Here is a 17,775-nt window from a genome sequence, read left to right on the forward strand (position 1 = left end):
AAACCCAGGAATGTATGTGGGTGTCTGTAAAGTACAGCCATAACCGAGGGTTCATTTATTTAGAACCCAGAAAATGGAGGTTGTACAGTCAATGATGAATAACGAGTCGTTTGTGGAAACCTTAGATATGCAACCCATGGACATATCTAAGTCTGACTGATACAGGTAGTTTATACATTATTCTATACACCCTTATAAATACCCTTGAAGAAGCCCTATATGTATATTTTTTATATATTTGCACATTCATTATGTTTCATAAGAAACTAGAAAAGCAGTGACTAAATGTATCTGATACGAAAAGGGCAATATTTTCAAGCAAAGCAAACAATGTCTTTTAAGCTGATGAGGTGCCTCCCTCAACTGCTTTCACCACTGAAGAAACATTAAACTAACAAGATAAATTGGAGAAATGAAAAATAGATCAAAGGTATAATAAGAGACAATACGACACTGCATTACTATAACATAATTAGTCCTTGCGCAAGACATTTCACACAAATGTATTAATTTCAAAAACATAAATACAAACATTCACTCATCTTGTCTAGCTTTTTTTTCTCCCTCCTTCCCCTGTTTGTGTCTCTCTGAGCACACCCACATGACGCGAAAGAGACAGCTTCTGAGGCATATTGTGCATTTTCACAGCAGACTAATTTGACTCTTTTTGTCAGAAGTTCAAATATTCATTTCAAACGTTGCACCATTTTCCAGTCAGAGAATTCATCTGTCCTCCCATGATACTCTCTCCTGAGTCATACCTCTCTCAAAAAAAGTACAAAAAAAAAAGAAAAACGTACACACTTACACACACACACACACACACACATACACACATACACACACACACACACACATGATTGAAATGCCTGTAAAATCCCAAGAGGGTTTCGTTTTCTGACCAAATGTCTTGATGCACATAAATGTAGAAGCTTGGAAAAGCCTAGAAAGAAACAACCTTTAGTGGACTTATTGTAAAAACCTGCTGTACAGATATTACAGAACAATGATCAATATATTGCAGTGCATTTACACTGTGACCCTCAGCAAGAGTACCATTTCCGCTGTCGTGCACGAGACAAGGAGTATGTTGTTACAGAGATCCTCCTGTAGGTTATTCCTGTAGATTTGATGATGAGCGTCACAGGACAGAGCAAAGCGGCAAATGCTTTTGAGTGTTCCGAGGCAGTGTTCTGGGTTTGGCACAACAGAACGTTCTAGTTTGGCACTTCAGCACCTCACGTCCATAGAAAGCTTGGCACACTTGTGTGGCTTTTGTGATATAAATATATACACGGTTTTGACCTGGTTCTTCTACATTCGTCAGCACATGGGCTGTGATTCGTTATTTTATTCAGTTCAGTCTTTTTTTCTTAAAATAAACGCCTATAGTCCATGCCTTACAGAGGGCTCCGGAAAGTTCCGGAGAGATCCTTCAATGTCCAATCTACAGATAAGCTTTCGCCAACAAACAAAACTCCTCTTCAGGGGTTGTTTAGCTTTGATAGAACAGCCAGTCTTGAGGATGGAATAGACAAACTGACAACAAAACTGATCCAAACGGGGGTGAGAGCTTTTCAATGGAAATCCGAAAGGTACATTTTTGTCCATGACTCTATTAGCTGGGATTTTTCAACATGGTTTTACACTGTGCAAGGTGAACTCTGTGGCTCTCCCACAGGGTAGTTGGGCTGGGATGGTGATGAATTAAAGGGTGGCAGTAGGTTAAATACTGTGGGCTCAGCGTTATTTTCAGTTAGTAGAAAAACACAATGGCATATGAATTCAGTGCAGATGGTACAATATACAACCATGTGTGGCACAAAGAATGATAGATAATACAACGAGAAGTTCTAATAGCATGAGAGGGATTTCTACTGTCATGGTGTCTAGGGGAATTGCTCCTTTGGCGACTGCACTTTGAATTGAAGTTAAGTAAGTAGGCTTATCCAGGTAACTTCAGGAGTACCGCTGACATCTAAAAGAACACGCCAGTTACTTCACTTCATAGTGCAGCCCTCTGGCGTAACTGGAGTGGTAATGTTTGAGTGGTGTTGTGGGTATGAGAGAGATTTATACCCGAGTAGTGGAGTGAGAGTGTGGCAAACCTGTTGAGTTGAAGCCATGGGTGAATGTGTTGTAGGGATGCATGCTGGGATGTCCCATCAACGAGTTGGGTGTCATGGTGATAGTGTTGGGCGACATGGTCACCGTGTTGGGCGTCATGGCGATGGAGTTGGGCGTCATGGCACAAGAATTTGGCGTCATGAGCGGAATGTCGTCGGGCGAGCGTCGCAGCGTGAGTGTGTAGTCGCGCGGAGAGGACGCCGGGGTAAGACGCAGGGCGTCGCACAGGCCGCTGCTGCCGCCGCCGATCCCGCCCACCTCCGGGTTCCCACTGATGGTGGCCGGCGCTAGGCCGCTGATGTCGTTGGACGAGGCGCCGACGGAGGAGCAGATCTGGCCGCGGGGCGGCGTGGGCTGTGGCGGCGTGTCCTGCCGGCTGCGCTTGTCCTTGCGGTAGTAGAGAGCGGCGAAGGCCAGCACGTTGAGGAAGAGCAGCGAGGCGCCCACGGCGATGGTCACGCTCAGCTCCGTGGAGTAGTCGCGCGGGTTGGCGATGACCAGCGGGCCGCGCGCGCCCTCGCCGTTGTGGGCGGTGGACGCCGACGGCTGCTTGGTGTTGGAGTGGCCCTTGCTGCCCGGGCGCTGGTTGGAGCGCGGGTTCTGGGTGGTGTGGAGGGGTGGCACGCGCGTGGTGGTGGACGTGTAGTGGAACATGTCGTGCAGGTTGTACAGGTGGGGCACCAGGTGCTTCCAGAAGGCCACCTTGGTGGCGCGGTAGTGGTCGCGCACGCGCGGCTTCAGGCCGATGTGCAGGTAGAGCTGGTCGTTGGGGTTGTACTTGGACCAGGAGACCTCCTCAAAACGGTTGGCCTTGGTGTGGATGAACTTGGTGTCCTGAGGCACTGGCTTATTGGGATCACTGCAGACATAAGGCAACAGAAACACACATGTGAGCAGTCATCCTCAGTCCTACCCCAGTGCATTACTGTGAATAAAAGCTCAAATTACACTTCAAAAGGTTTTTACCTCCCTAACTCTGCTCACAGTCTAAAGCAAATTACAATTGTGTTGATCTATTACCCGTTGTTGCTTAAGACATCAGACTCATTGCTCAGTCTGATATACTGTAAGTACTAAAACTCTCAGGATCCAGTGATCAACAAACATACACTACGTGGAGTGCAGTACCAAACATCAGTACCAAACACATGGATGGCAGGGTTTCATTCGGTCTTGTTAGTGTGTATCTAAGTTAGTGTTCTTCATAATGTAAATATTGACTATTGACAGTAACATTTTCAGCTAAAAGGAATCTGTTTCAATCACTCTATACAGGCTGATATGGCATGAACACATTCCTTACCCGCTTTTGGCGAAGTTAGTCCAGTAGGTCATGACCACGGCACTGAGCATGATGTCATTGCGAGAGAAGTTACAGGGGAAGAGTTCTGTCGGCCCGATCAATGGCACGCCGAACACGTAGGGCATCTCGTCTCCGTGGGCCGAGTCGGACCAGGCGGGCTTCATGGGGCTCTGGCAGTGGTGGTAGAAGGCGTAGAAGTAGGTCGGGGAGCCGTAGCGTGCGTGCAGGTCAGCGGTCACCACCGAGGGCTCCACCCACTGGTGGTCGGTGAAGAGCGCCACCAGCGTCTTCCTCCGCGTCTCCGGGTTGTCCCGATCGGCCCAGTCCGTGTACATGAACTTGATGGTCTCCCGGAGCGTGTCCTTGCCCTCAGGGTAGCCATACAGGCCGTCCACGAAGTCAGACACAGCGAAGTCGAAGTCCGAGCCCGACACGCCGCCATCGTCCGGGTCCACCACGCCCTCCACGAAGCGCAGGCCCTCGCCCTGGTTGACCCCGAGCATGATGTCGTAGTTGAGGAACTCGCCTTGCTCCATCAGCACCTCGGGGTCGTCGGGGATGAGGTCGCCGTCGATGACGGGCCCGAAGGCCACGTGGAAGCGCGCCGGCTGGATGTCCTGCTCCACCAGCTCGCGGTGGCCACGTTTCTGCAGGCACAGCACCAGGTCGTGGGTGTCCAGGACGTTGCAGCCCACACGCTCGGCCAGCTGGCGCGTGTACTTCACCGGCTGGTAGTTGACGGCCCAGCTGGACAGCGCCGAGCCGCTCTGGATGATGGCGCGGTGGAACAAGCCTGCGGACAGACGACCGAACAGAGATAACACTGACTGATGAGGGCGATTCTGAGAATTGTTATCATTTCTCCCTCTTGCAGCCATTTTCCAGGCCGTACCCGGATTATGCGTAGTCCGAGGCTAAAATCTCAGGGCCTTAACAAAAAGGACTAGACCTAACCCATGTATGGGGAACCGGCCCCAAGAGTTTAACACATCTTGGTCTCTTCCTTCTTTTTCTAGAAAACAAGACATGCTGCCTTCTCAACAGACACTAGGCCCACAGAAATTAGTTCACAGTTCATCAGTTCAATCTAAACATTTTAAAACACTTTCCCAGCCAGTACACAAAGGCTATTGAAAAACTATAGCGCGATAAAAACACTAGAACAAAAGATATTTAACAAGTGCTGAGTGATACTGATTTCAATAGCTGATGGAGATCAAAGGATAGAAAGAGATCAAAGACACACAGAAATCTCCACAGACACACACACACACACACACACACACACACACACACATACACACACTCACTTGCAAGAAACCGAAAAAAGTTGAGGAGCACATGTGTGATCTCTGAAGGAGTACGTTGCTCATGGTGAACTAATCAGAAGCCCGTGAGCCGCCTTAGGCGCAGGAGACGTGAGATTACTTCAAAGTCCATTAACAGAGCGTAGCTAACCGGCAGGAAGAGCTTCAGCATTAGTATGATAAATCACTTTACATAAATTAGGTTTAATTGGAGATGGCTTACACTTGAAATACTACATCACACATAATTCAGTTTGCCTGGTTTGTAGAGTCTCTCACACAGTCTTAGTATTTACTCTTCAGTCATTATTATACGACAGGGTGCTTAAATGCAAATGCATCAACTCAAACATTTTTAACCCAAAACACCCAATATCACAGAAATTATGATGGTGCAGTGGTTTCTGGATTATAAAATGTGTATAAGGGCAATCATGAACCTGTTAACTTCTACTTCTACAAAATGTTTGCCATTGGAAGGTATCATTCTAACAACAAATTCCTGAATGTTTGTTCAAGTGATTAATCAGTCACAAGTTTGTCATTGTGTGCAATAACAAACGAAATGTCATGAAAAGTAGAACATACTGTACTGTAGGTTGATACAGAAAGTGATGGCTGAATCTTTTCTTGGATTTCAGTGTCCTTTTTAATTGGAAAATGATTCAAGGACAAGTCAAAATCAATTATGAAAGATGTTCTATCAGCTAAAATGTATGGTGTCTTGTTGCTACTGTGCGAGAGCATTAACATTCCAATAAAAAAACTACATACACCATATAGAGAAGTAAAAGTTCCATGAAATGTCATGGAAAGAAAATTAAAGTAATTATCCTACTCTATCAGCCATCAGACGTCTCAACAGTCTCTTGAGTATAATTATGACCGCCGCGCAGCGACGGTCATAATTAGGTTTAGTATAGGTTTAGTCAGATTTTTTTCTTTTTCTTTTTCGCATGGCAAATTTTCCGTCAAGGCATCCCGGGAGGACACTGAAAGACCGGGGTACACGAAACTTGGTGGGCATGTAGCCCCACATGGATAGCATGGAACCATCGTTTTTTGTTTTGATCTGTAGCCCCCCCCCCCCCCCCCCCCGCTGGACTGGACCCCCGAAAGGAGGGTAGGGCAGACACAGATTTCTGTGAATATGTTGAGAACCGTAGTGCCTAGGAGGACCACCTTTTTTTTGTATGTTGGTCTTAAGGGGCCATGTCAACCCATCCCATTACCACTTATTTCATGTATAGCGCCATCTAGTTAAAAATTAAAAAGCAAAAAACTATGCATGAATGCATGCCAAGTTTCGTGGACTTTCGTTCATGGGGGGCCTTACAATAAATTAATTTATGTGTACATTTAGTGACCGTACACCAACAGAGTTTTCTGTGAATATCTTGAGAACCGTAGGGCCTAGGATGACCAACCGTAGGGCCTAGGATGCCTCCAGGGGTCATGTTAACCCATTCCATATGCACACATGTGCATAAACAGATACACACGCACACACATACACAGTAATCATACGTATGACACATACTCACACAGTAGACATATGTACGCATGCATGCACATGCACACACACAAAGGCACATACACAGGCACACACACAAACACAAGCACGCACACACACACACACACACACACACACACACACACACACACACACACACACACACACACATAAACATAAACATGTACACGCACACATGCACACAATTCAAGAATTTCTCAGAATTATGAACAGGCAAGATGACGGTGGGGTTGTATAAAATGTATTTTACATGTGAAATCTATGAACTAATCATGTTTTGGTACTTGTTGTCTAGCAGATACCATGAGAATTGAGTGTGCATAATGAATTACAATCATATATGCCTTTCAGCGTGACTTATTTTTGTGGAAAAAATGTGCTGGACTGGGCGGCGGTCATATTTTGTACCGCTCTGCAGTACATCTAGTTGAGATGTACTTTACTCCAGATTCTAAAATTCTTTCAAAGAAATTCAAAAAAATATATTTCAAAATAAAACGCTGTCCTATTAGCCATCATAAAAGGTTCTGCTTCAACAAGTATGTCCTACCATCACCTGCTGCTGTCCACCTTGCCCGGATTCCTGGCCCGCGCAGCCTAGCGACCCACTATCTGCCCTATGACAATTCCTAATCCCTATGGACAATACATTCCCTACACTGGACTATTTGAACTTTCTGTGACTTGTTATCCCTCAGGTGGCTTTAAACACCATGTTCTATTCTCTACACCTAACTAACCTATTCATTATCATGTATACAGACCTTACTGCCCTGTAACTGACCCTAGGCAGATTGAGTCGTATACAGAAAGTGACGGCTGAAGCTTTTCTGGACCTTTAATGGATTTCAGTGTCCTTTTTAATTGGCAAATGCTTCAAGGACAAGTCAAAATCAATTTTGAACGATGTTCTATCAGCAAAAATGTATAGTGTCTTGTTGCTACTGTATGAGGGCTATGTATGATTAACATTCCAATAAAAACCTGCATACACCATATAGATGTCAGAGGGAGTACATTAAAGTAATTCTACTACTCTATAAGCCATCAGACATCTAAACAGTCTCTGGGGCATATTTGAAATGTACTTTAGACGAGATTCTAAAGTTCTCATTATATAAAGACATGATATATTGAAATACATTTGACACGAACAAATTTTTCAGAATAATATATTTAAAACTGTCTTTCAAAAATGTTTAGCCGTCATTATAGGTTCTGGTTCAACAAGTATGTTTGGCTATACACTGTATACGTCATGTAATTTAATTGTGTATTTCAGGTAATATCAATAAAATTGCATTTGTGTTGTTTTGATTGAGTAAAAATAAATCAAACAATACCCAATTACATTTCTGCTGAAATTACTTGGAAAACAAAATGTAAAAAAAAAACTATTCATGAAAATTCATTAAAAGGAGGATATAGCGTTTTGGAACCAAACTCTTCATATATTCATATATTCCTTGATCATAAATTGGTCCTGTGTCATCTGTCATTATGTGAAAAATGAAATATTGCCATCACAATGCATGTGTGATTGCTAAATAATTTGGTAAAATTGCTTGATTATACAGTCATTTCTGCAGACTTATCTGATGGAGCCACCAGCTAGTGAAGTATATCTGAATAAAATATATACAGTAAGCAGTGAAAGTTCACTGACTAGGTCATAACAACCTCATCTTGTACAGTATATCTCATATATCTCCATGGACAGAACCCACATGCTAATTCAGATTGTGATCTACATTAGATGGGCTGTGTGCTTTTTACCTCTGTGAGGTCATTTGGCCTGCCCATACATCAGTGGTGTCTGCTGCAGTGTGCAGTGTGCAAGGTGACTGCCTGGCATGGGGAAGGGGACGATGTACACCGCTGCCGCTACCGCCACCATCCCCACCCACACCTTCACCACCCCCACCAACCTCCACCTCCACCTCCACCCCCACCCCCACCCCCGCTCCCGCTCCATTTATCATCATCTGACCTTCCTCTGCCCTCGCTCTTCCTCTTCCCTTTCACTCTCGCTCCATCACTTCAACACTCTTCTCTCTTCTCTTCTCTGTCCCTCCCTCTCTTCCAACCACCCACCAGCCCTCCCCAGCCCTCCCCAGCCCCTTCCTGGACACTCACTGTACCTCTGCCTTTCTTCTGTCTCTCCAAGGCAGCCTGCCTTACATCTCCACTGACCCCACCCCACCCCACACCACAACACCACCCCACACCACACCACACCACACCACCCCACACCACCACCCCACACCACACCACACCACACCAAACCACACCAAACCATGGTGCCATCAGGAGCTGTGGGAGCTGAGAGTGTGTGATTAAAACAAACTCCCATACACATGAATACATAAATACATGCGGCTGATGAACGAGGAGATGAACTAAGTGAGCGTGGCGCCTGATGCTGCATCTGATTGGGGAGGACAGAGCCCGCGGCCTGTAATATACGACCTGCTTTTGGTGGAGAGGAGGAGCCTGTCGCCTTAGAGCTCGACGCTTTTAGGTTGATTACTGATAGGACAGGGGAGGGAAGGCGGCAGGGAGTAGTGATGGAGGAGGGCTGGGGGGTTGGGGGGATCATGAGCGACACCTTTCCTACTCCTCCCACTGGTTCCAAAGCAGAGATTCTGTCCCCAGGCGTTCTGCGTCGGCTTAATCCACCACATGTGCCATCAGAGCACCGGGATGTTAGGAAGGGAGAAAAGAGGAAGAACACATGCCATATGCTGCCACAATCACTCCACCACATGGCACTCCTGTTGCATTCGATGAAGAAACTCGTGTCAGCTCCACTGTCCACTATGGGATCAGGGTGTTCTAGACATGAATAGTGGAAAACGAGAGTAGCAGCCACTGGGTTTCTTAGTAAAATAATGTTTCAAATAATGGCTTGATGATGACCGTCAAAAGAAATCTGTCATTAGGGGACTGCCACATCTGTTCAAAAGTGCTTATATAACGCTACACAGACTTAACATAGAGACGACTGAATTAGCAGGGATGTAGGGAATTAAACTGATTAGTATGTCTAGTAGGGAACTTAAACACGCACCTCCTTAATTGAACACTGACACTGAACCCCAAAATGCTCCAGATGTGCAGGTTGGCGCCCTGCCTGGCAGCCTCTGCTCGGAGGAGTGGAAAAGCGCTATGTAAATGCTCCATTTACCCTTTCATTCTTTAAGGATTTCTTACCTTCTGAATGATGGGACAGCGTGAGGAGACTCACGCAGGAGGCTCCGATCCCGGACCCGAACACGGTGACGCGTTTGGGGTCTCCCCCAAAGTACACGATGTTCCTGCTAATCCAGCGCAGGGCCTGGATCTGGTCAAGCAGGCCGTAGTTCCCTTTGGCTGCCTGGTCCCCTGTGCTCAGGAACCCTGGAATGGATCACAGAACTGAGTCCTGTTGTGTCTCTCGAGGAGAGAATGCTTCAACTGTAGAGTTTTTTAACACAATAGCTAACGCCTCCATTTCTATTCAGCAATTCACTAAGCCAAAAAATCTCCCATTACTCTGTCTATGCAAAGGGTTTTATCTGGTTTACAGTAAAAAGGCAATCCTCCAGAGTGTCTGTGTTTGAAAGCTAATCTTGTGAGGCTTCTAGGATCTCTTAATCGGAATGTTTCTGCTGATATCTTTTTAATCTATTTGAATGCTGGCGTTCCTTGAAAGGTGATTGCTTTGTGATTGCGACTTGTTCAGTAGATTTCACAAGGGAAGGCTTTTTCACATGCTGAATGTATCTTCTTCTGCAGTTAATATGAAGATACTGCTCCTGCCAACACATTGTCCAGCTGTCAACTCACCCAGTACGCCCACTCTGTAGTTCAGGGTAATGACGATGACATTCCCATAGCTGGCCAGCACACTTCCATCCATGATGTTTCCCGTCCCTTCCATGTAGGACCCTCCATGCACAAACACCATCACTGGCTTGGGATCGTCCCTCGCTTCGCGGAGTCCTGCAACGCAACATCATCAGTATAAATAAATCTGTTTGTGTTTTTGCGGGTCTTTTGTGTCGGTGGGGCACAGAATTGTTTTCATGGTGATTTTTGACGCGACACTTGAGGCTACGGGGACGCTCTTGATGTTTAATTTGTGTTCCTACATGTTTACTTTCAAGTTTGTGAGGTGAAGATGATGCAAGAGGTGGGAAAGCCAGATACATTTAATATTTATGACAGCCATGAAAAATGTGGCTAGAAGACTGAGAGGAAGCTGTACTGAAGGGAGGAAGGTGAAGAGAACAAACCGTCATCATCCTCGCTGTCCTTATCAGGGGATTCCTCCATTTGTTTCTTGGCCCCTGGAGGGACATCACAAAGGGAGAGAAGAGAAAAGCATAATGTCAAGTACAAGTCAAGACGAAACATCCTTAATCCAAACTGTGATGGCTTTTTTGGACAGATTTGTCTTTCAAGACCTGTCTTTCAGCCGGAAACGGTAGTGTGTGTGTCACTGTGAAATCACTGTGGTTTTACAGCATGTAAATGGTGTGTGTTTTCATATCTGTGTGTATGTGTAACGGATGCCAGCTAGCATAGCTGTGTGTGTGGAACGTTAGTAAACCTCACTCTCCGACGCCGTAAGAGTAGTGCTGGCATGAAAGCTAGCAGCCTGGGCTTTTAGCTCGATTGTCAGCATGCTCGACTCCCGATCCGAGGTGCTGCTGTTTCGCGGGTTCGAGTCTGGGCGTGTGCAGGGCTGAACCACGCAGGTTCAACACAACACAGGTTACATATTTGTATGAGAGAAAGAGAGAGAGAGAGAGAGAGAGAGATAAAGAGAGAAAGAAATATACAGATGGCAGCTCACCCCCTTGTGTGGGCACGTAGATGTTCAGGTAGAGGCAGTCCTCACTCTGCTCCTGCAAGTAAGTGGCCACCGTGTCCATGTTGAACGTGGCCCACACAGGCAGCATGATCTCGGGCACGGCGTTGCGGATGTTCTGCGGGCAGACGGGTGGGAAGCGTGTGGCGTTACGCACACCCGGCCAGGTGGCCGGGGCATCGGGGGCCGTGAAGCGCTTCTCGCCCACGGGCGCCGAGGCATACGGCACCCCCAGGTACTGGTCAACAGGCCCCAGGGCCTCTGTGGGCAGCTGGACCCGCATGCCCCGCAGCCGGCCGTACTGCGTGTTGACCACCGGCTGGTAGGTCACGCCGGTCACCACGGCCACCGGCCCAAGGGAGGAGAGCATCCATACGAAGACGAGGGCGAGGGGGCAAGTCCTCGGGGGTTTGGGCGGCTGCGGACATGACAGGCGGTGGGCACTCATCAGGCACTGCCACATGGTCTGGGGCAGGGCGGTCGAATGTGCCGCGCGCGGGGGCAACGAGCACGCTCACAAGCTGGGTTTGTTTTTGATTGTGTCGCGGGGGCTCCTGCGAGCTGGACTGGGCTGGTTAGCACTGTCAAAAAAAAACACCTCTCACACGTGCTCTCCTTCACCCACACACACACACTCACACACACTTACACGAGCACCGCATATCCCTTGCAGAAAACTCTAACCCTGTCACACACACACACAGACAAGTGCCGAGGCGACTCCACTTCTCACCCGAGATGGGAACTAGTGGTCGTCACTGGGCAGCGGGATGCGACCTCTGACCCGAACCAAGGCACACACTGTTCTCTCTACTGGGTGTTCCTGACACGGCTGCTGCTGCCATTGATTCATTAGTTCACAATTGCAGATCACTTCCCACTCCAGTCCTCATGAACACCTCAGCCCTGAAAAACAAACAAACAAAAACAGCCAACTTTCTATATTGGAGTACATGTTTGCAGTCCCATACCGTACCCCCCCCCCCCCCCCAAACTCTTAAATGACAAACAAATGTGATCTCATGGTGCAATTTCTCTGATGTTGATGCACGGAGAGGGAGTCTGTACACTACATTGTAAAAAACATTACACAAACAGCATCACATATCTGTACACTAACACAGGCACACCACACCAGCTAGTTTCAGACTCTAGACTGGTTTGTAAAGACCTTTCCTACAGTAGCTTACACACCACATTTGACTGTGATCATACTGGCATGTTAATAATTCAAAGGTGCTTTTGTGCATGCATGTGTGTATGTGTCTGTGTTTGAGAGAGAGAGAGTGTGTGGTGGACACATATGTGTGTGTGTGTGTGTGTGTGTGTGTGTGTGTGTGTGTGTCTGTGTGTGTGTGTGTGTGTGTGTGTGTGTGTGTGTGTATCTGTGTGTATATCCGTGCACCAGAGCGTGAGCCAACACTTAATATGAGAGTGTATTTTCAAGTGCACTTAATTTTTCATAACAGAGAAGTTTGACATCCCTGGCACACAGTCTTGGCATAAATCTGCGTTGACACAATGACATTGTGAAAAAGTGCATGACCATATGTGTTTAAAATGTAAACAGGGTTGAATATACTGCTGAGTGGACAGTATCTGTCAAGTGCTGCTGTGACAACACCCTCTCACGATTCAACTGCAAGCACTGAGAAAAGCACACCTAAGAGACAACAGTCTCAGCATCCAAAAACAGATCATTTCTCCTGCTGCACAGAGTAGGCCTAAAATGATCATAAAATCATAAATGTGTCTGTGTGTGTCTGTGTGTGTCTTTGTGTGTGTCTTTGTGTGTGTGTGTGTGTGTGTGTGTGTGTGTGTGTGTGTGTGTGTGTGTGTGTGTGTGTGTGTCTGGTTAAACAGCACCAAACAAAACACATGCTTGGACTGTTCCTGAAATCCATCCCTGTCATAGGCTGTCAGGAAAGGCTCGACTCTACAAAGTGTGGTAAATCCATGTTTTCAAGTGCATGTTTACAAGACAGTTTATTTGAAATCAATGGCCACCCGCAGAGGCCTCTTGTTGGTATAGAATGCAACAATACCTCGGGTGAGCGACTGATAATATTATTGACAGTACCGCTTGGCACAGCCAGAACTCACAAGAGAAATAATTCAGACCCCACGAAAGAAAACAAATAGCTGCCGACAAACATCGTTAGCTTTCACCTGCATTCAAAACATTTTCGAATCAAAGCGCTGAGAGGCTGCCCACATTAAATTCTCATTCGTCGTATTTGGCACTAGATATTGGACAAGTGGCTATTCAGGTTTATGTCTCACCAACGCGTTTATCAAGAGATAGACCTACTGCAGGAATCCTAGAGAGGTTCGGCCAACGCGCGTTAAAAGCTGTCTTGACTGTTCAGAGGTGTGCGTGTGCGTGCGTGCGTGCGTGTGTGTGTGTGTGTGTGTGTATTCCTTGGACGCACGGCGGGGGAGACGGTGGAGAGTACCAAACGAGACATGAATACCAATAGGTAAGAACCTCCTTCCTGTAATTACGCTACTTAAGCGCAATGCTATGGGGAGATCTTTGGAGGATAAATTATGCGGATGTATCTAATTATGAAAACATGGAATTCACGCACAGTCCTCGGTGCGACCTGTCCTGAATAGCATTTGCATTAAGAACTAGCGAGGTCACACGAATTGATGCGATATTGAGCCTGTTTCAAACTAATATTAGACCGGCATGCTAAAACATGAAAATGAAAAGCAAATTGAGCAATAACAGTCAGTCGACAGCTAACCTAGATTTTTGGCAACATGTTTAGGCATATTGATGTACCTGGCAATTTCTGCTCAGAGCACAGTGTTATATGACGACGTAAACGTGGACATTCATTCAGAATCACAACTGTCCATCCTATGGGCAGGACGGACGTGAGCTGTTAATTTACTCCACAACAGGTGCTGATCTCAAATAAATCAAACTACAAATCAGTATAAACACATGAACAGTAAAACAAAGTGAGCCATTAAATCTGACAGGTAAATAGATCTGGTTACACCACACACTTATAGACGATACATCCATAGAAGAATGTGTGCAATATGGTGATGCGCGCGGGCCCACCAGTTCGGCAAAATATTTTATTTATTCAGGATGTCACCACCAGCCAAGAGTGAGATGCAACCAAGATGCGTTTATATCCCCCCCCTGCAGATCACCAAATGAAATGTCACCTAAAAATCCAAACGAGCGTAGGCTTTACAGACCCAATCCTTTGATTAAACCCGAAACCCACCCGCGCGCGGTGAGATGCAGTACGAAGGTAAGTCGCCCTCTTTTGATGCCTAGTTCAGGATGCCGTGCGCTATAGGCTACCCATTACTACCACGGGCTATAGTGGTTGTAAAATGTGTAATTGCAATACATATCGGTCAGCACAACGACAAGTGATACAATTGCAGTTCTTTCTCTCACGCAACACAATGTAAATCATACGATTTCATCATACGTCCACCTTTGTTCAATCAAAATGATCACTTGCATGCAATATCAAAGTATTTCCCTTGTATAGCCTAGTCAGTGATTCAGACAGAAGATACATTGTTACCACGTTCCCTACAGTTCATTTGATTGCAAAGAACCTGCAATCGTTTCAATCTGGCTGAGCACGGAAACAAGACCATTTCAGTTTACCTGCCGCGTTCTTCATCCCATGTCTGGTCTTAATCCCAAACGATGTCGACATAATTCTAGAGGCTGTCTCTTCACAAAAACAAACCATAGGATCACATCTCATTATCATCCATAGAGCCCATTAGCGATGCTTCTGTCGATTATCTTATAAATCCTTGTGCCTTCTTCCTTTTAATTAACGTCTATCTTAGTAGATCTGTTTTAAGGGTGCGCGCGCGCGGGCACGGACGCAAGGTCGTTCATGAGCACCAGCAACCATGCGCGTTTCTAAGCAACGGTGAGGGCGGACACGCGTGTTATTACTAGCAGTCGTGAATAAACGAAGAACGGCGAGCATTTGTCTGTAGGATTTGTACGAGTAAGAATAATTGATTACATCACAATGTAGACATACCAGACTACATTATATTAATTATGGGAGTTCAAATTTCATGATAAGATTCAGGCTTTGGTCCATCTTCTGGAGAGGATAGTCCATTCCATGTCACAGCAGTCTATTTTTTAGGATAAAACAGGTTAGAGCCTATGTCCCTTTCCATTTAAGTCTGTCTGCCTGTTAATTTCCCTACACAGGGAAATGAGAGCCTCTAAGCCTATGCAGTCCATGGATGCCATGGTGATTGGCTAGTGAAAGGATGCGGGCTCTTGAGTTACTGTAGCCTAGTTGTTTGGTGACATCTAGTGGAGAACAGCTTTTGGACAGTAAAAAGAGAACCTTGCTCCATTAATATCAACCACAGAGGAGCTCGTCTGTCCCTAAAAGACGAGGAAATATATTGCTTGGAGGCAACAAAATAAATAGTCATTATATAACTTCTAAAATTGCACCCAACTTCTACAATTTGTAATGTAATCAAGTGATATTTTTGTACCACAGCTTCTTGGTTGAAGGAATTTTAGGGAATTGTGGCTGTAGCCTAGTTCTAAGGGGGTTTTAAATTGCTCACCATCTTTGGGTTTGCTTCTTCCCACAGTTTCCATTGCGATGATGATGATGGTTATTATAACAATTATTGTTGCTGATGTTAAGCTAGGCCTAATTAGTAGACAGCAAAATGATGTGCAGTGCAGAATAAAGACCTACACGTGTGTATATTCCAAATATGTAGGCTACTCTGTGGTCAAGCAACATGAACGCGTTTCTGATCCTCATACTCTCTCCACTGGGTTGTTGTTGTTGTTGATGCTGATACAAAGTAGGAAGGTAACTCTCCTACCTCCTACCTTCTGATTTGAAGCTACTGTGACGGTTCCCATCAAATCAGCAGTGTCCTCCAGTGGTGGTTTGGGGTACAACAGCTGGACAAATGTTATCACTTCGACCCATCCCATCATGGACCACTTTGAAAATCAAGTCATGCATTAAAAAACAGGGTCAACTTCTACAAGTGTAACACTTTGATTTAAGAGCTACAGAAAAAATCAGCACAATTAATAATAGATATGTCATAAAAGTTTTAAGATGTGCTCTGTTTTTTCCCCCTAGTACATCGCTACTTTGGATGCAGTATCATGTAACTGGCTGAGAACGCCCAGAATAACACCCTCTCTCTTTCTGTCCATGTGCCATCATATACGTGATTCGGATCATCACAAAACTTAAATATTTGAACTACATCCATAATGCAATTTGTATTATTTTAGAGCCAAAATACATTCATCAGATAGTATTACAACCCTCCTCCTCCAACCCTCACAGAGGCTATTACTTAACCCCCCTCCCACAGTCAAGGTTGAGGTGGAAATACTGCAATATAATATGTGGTTTCTTATCTTTACATAATATGAAGTTCTGACATAACAAAGGAAAAGAAAATGGAAGTACATTTCATATTTATTCTTTGCTTGCTTGTTCTGTTTTGTCTAATGGAGATCTCAGTGACATCAACACATTAGAGCGATGTGACAGAACAACAAAGTATATACTGTCTTTCTGTCTGAGTCTATTACAGTACATTGTATTATGGTGTTATCATACTGTCTTTCTGTCTGATTCTATTTTATTGTATTATTGTGCTATCAGTATGTAGGCCTATATACTGTCTTTCTGTCTGATTTTATTCGATTGTATTATAGTGTGTTATCAGTAAGTATATACTGTCTTTCTGTCTGATTCTATTCTATTGTATTATAGTGTGTTATCAGTTATCAGTAAAGCAAGTGAATGATACTATGAGAAGGTTTACTCAATGTGTGGTCTCTACTGCAGAGAGCTGAGATTAAACTACCATTAAGACACCACAACAACAAGAAACATTTTTTTCAGACTCCTAAGCCACAAAGGAAAGACACTATAATTGCATTTCAGCGTTCATTTCAACAGAGTCCAATCAAAATATGGAAACAGGATTGTCTTAAAGTCATTTTATTTACAAAATGTACTAAACGTCTCATAGCGAGGCTTTCTTACTCCACACATGCAGGCCTGTGAGTTGCAATGCTGACATGACTAGTGCTTTAGAGTGCCGAGGTGGATGAGAGCTGAAGATCAGTACGTTCAGATAAGTCTTAGGGGTCTGCAGATCAGTAGCAGTCATGTCCTGGTGAAAGCACAGTCACCAGTGTTCACATGCATTGAAGATCGATTGAATGGACAGAGGAAAATGGCTTCACTAGAAAATCAGCTAAAGAATATACACATACATAAAGAACTCTCCTTCATTTACAAAACTATACTGTATTTGTCTTTACATTTTGTCGTTTCGGTCTTCTCTTTGTACATTTTTGTATTTCACAGAATTATAGCTATATTTTTATATTTTAAAAATCACAAAGTCGTTAAGGACTGATTCTGTAATTTCCAGTTTCTTTCTTTGCACACAGGAGATACATGAAAATACATGTTGAAATAAAAAATAAAATAAAAAATAAAATAAAAACATATGCCCCCTTTCAGTTTTAGAGAATGAGTAGGACATCATTGTCAAGTCATTGCACTGTCTCTTGCATCAGCTAATTCTCATCAGTGCATGGATAATTTCTTTCACTGGCAAGAATAAT

The 17,775-nt window shown here is 44.9% G+C and overlaps 1 protein-coding gene across 2 annotated transcripts; it reads right to left on the reverse strand.

The window, feature by feature from the left end:
* Nucleotides 1–2,073: 2,073 nt before the first annotated feature.
* nlgn3b (neuroligin 3b) lies at nucleotides 2,074–11,496 on the reverse strand. Of its 2 annotated transcripts, XM_076273491.1 has the most exons (6): nucleotides 11,112–11,496; nucleotides 10,549–10,602; nucleotides 10,100–10,255; nucleotides 9,485–9,670; nucleotides 3,431–4,223; nucleotides 2,074–2,986 (listed from the first exon to the last, which is right to left on the reverse strand). In XM_076273491.1, the coding sequence occupies exons 1-6, from the start codon at nucleotides 11,494–11,496 to the stop codon at nucleotides 2,074–2,076; spliced, it is 2,487 nt and encodes an 828-aa protein (XP_076129606.1). The 2 variants fall into 2 exon arrangements, with proteins under 2 accessions (XP_076129606.1, XP_076129607.1); XM_076273492.1 differs by lacking the exon at nucleotides 10,549–10,602 and having other exon boundaries at nucleotides 11,112–11,487.
* Nucleotides 11,497–17,775: the final 6,279 nt, after the last annotated feature.

This window comes from Alosa pseudoharengus, unplaced genomic scaffold (genome assembly GCF_046254945.1).
Source record: "Alosa pseudoharengus isolate Yale_2024_CS ecotype anadromous, Long Island Sound unplaced genomic scaffold, YU_APseudo_1.1 YU_APseudo_1.1_scf_8, whole genome shotgun sequence".
NCBI lineage: Eukaryota > Metazoa > Chordata > Actinopteri > Clupeiformes > Clupeidae > Alosa > Alosa pseudoharengus.

Excerpts from the sequence above, each read along its gene's own strand:
- nlgn3b (XM_076273491.1), bottom strand. The coding sequence starts at position 11,496 with ATGCTCTCCTCCCTTGGGCCGGTGGCCGTGGTGACCGGCGTGACCTAC. Across the intron at positions 10,256-10,548 it reads GGACAGCGAGGATGATGACG|GACTCCGCGAAGCGAGGGAC; the intron begins GTTTGTTCTCTT and ends GTTGCGTTGCAG. Across the intron at positions 2,987-3,430 it reads ACTAACTTCGCCAAAAGCGG|TGATCCCAATAAGCCAGTGC; the intron begins GTAAGGAATGTG and ends TTATGTCTGCAG.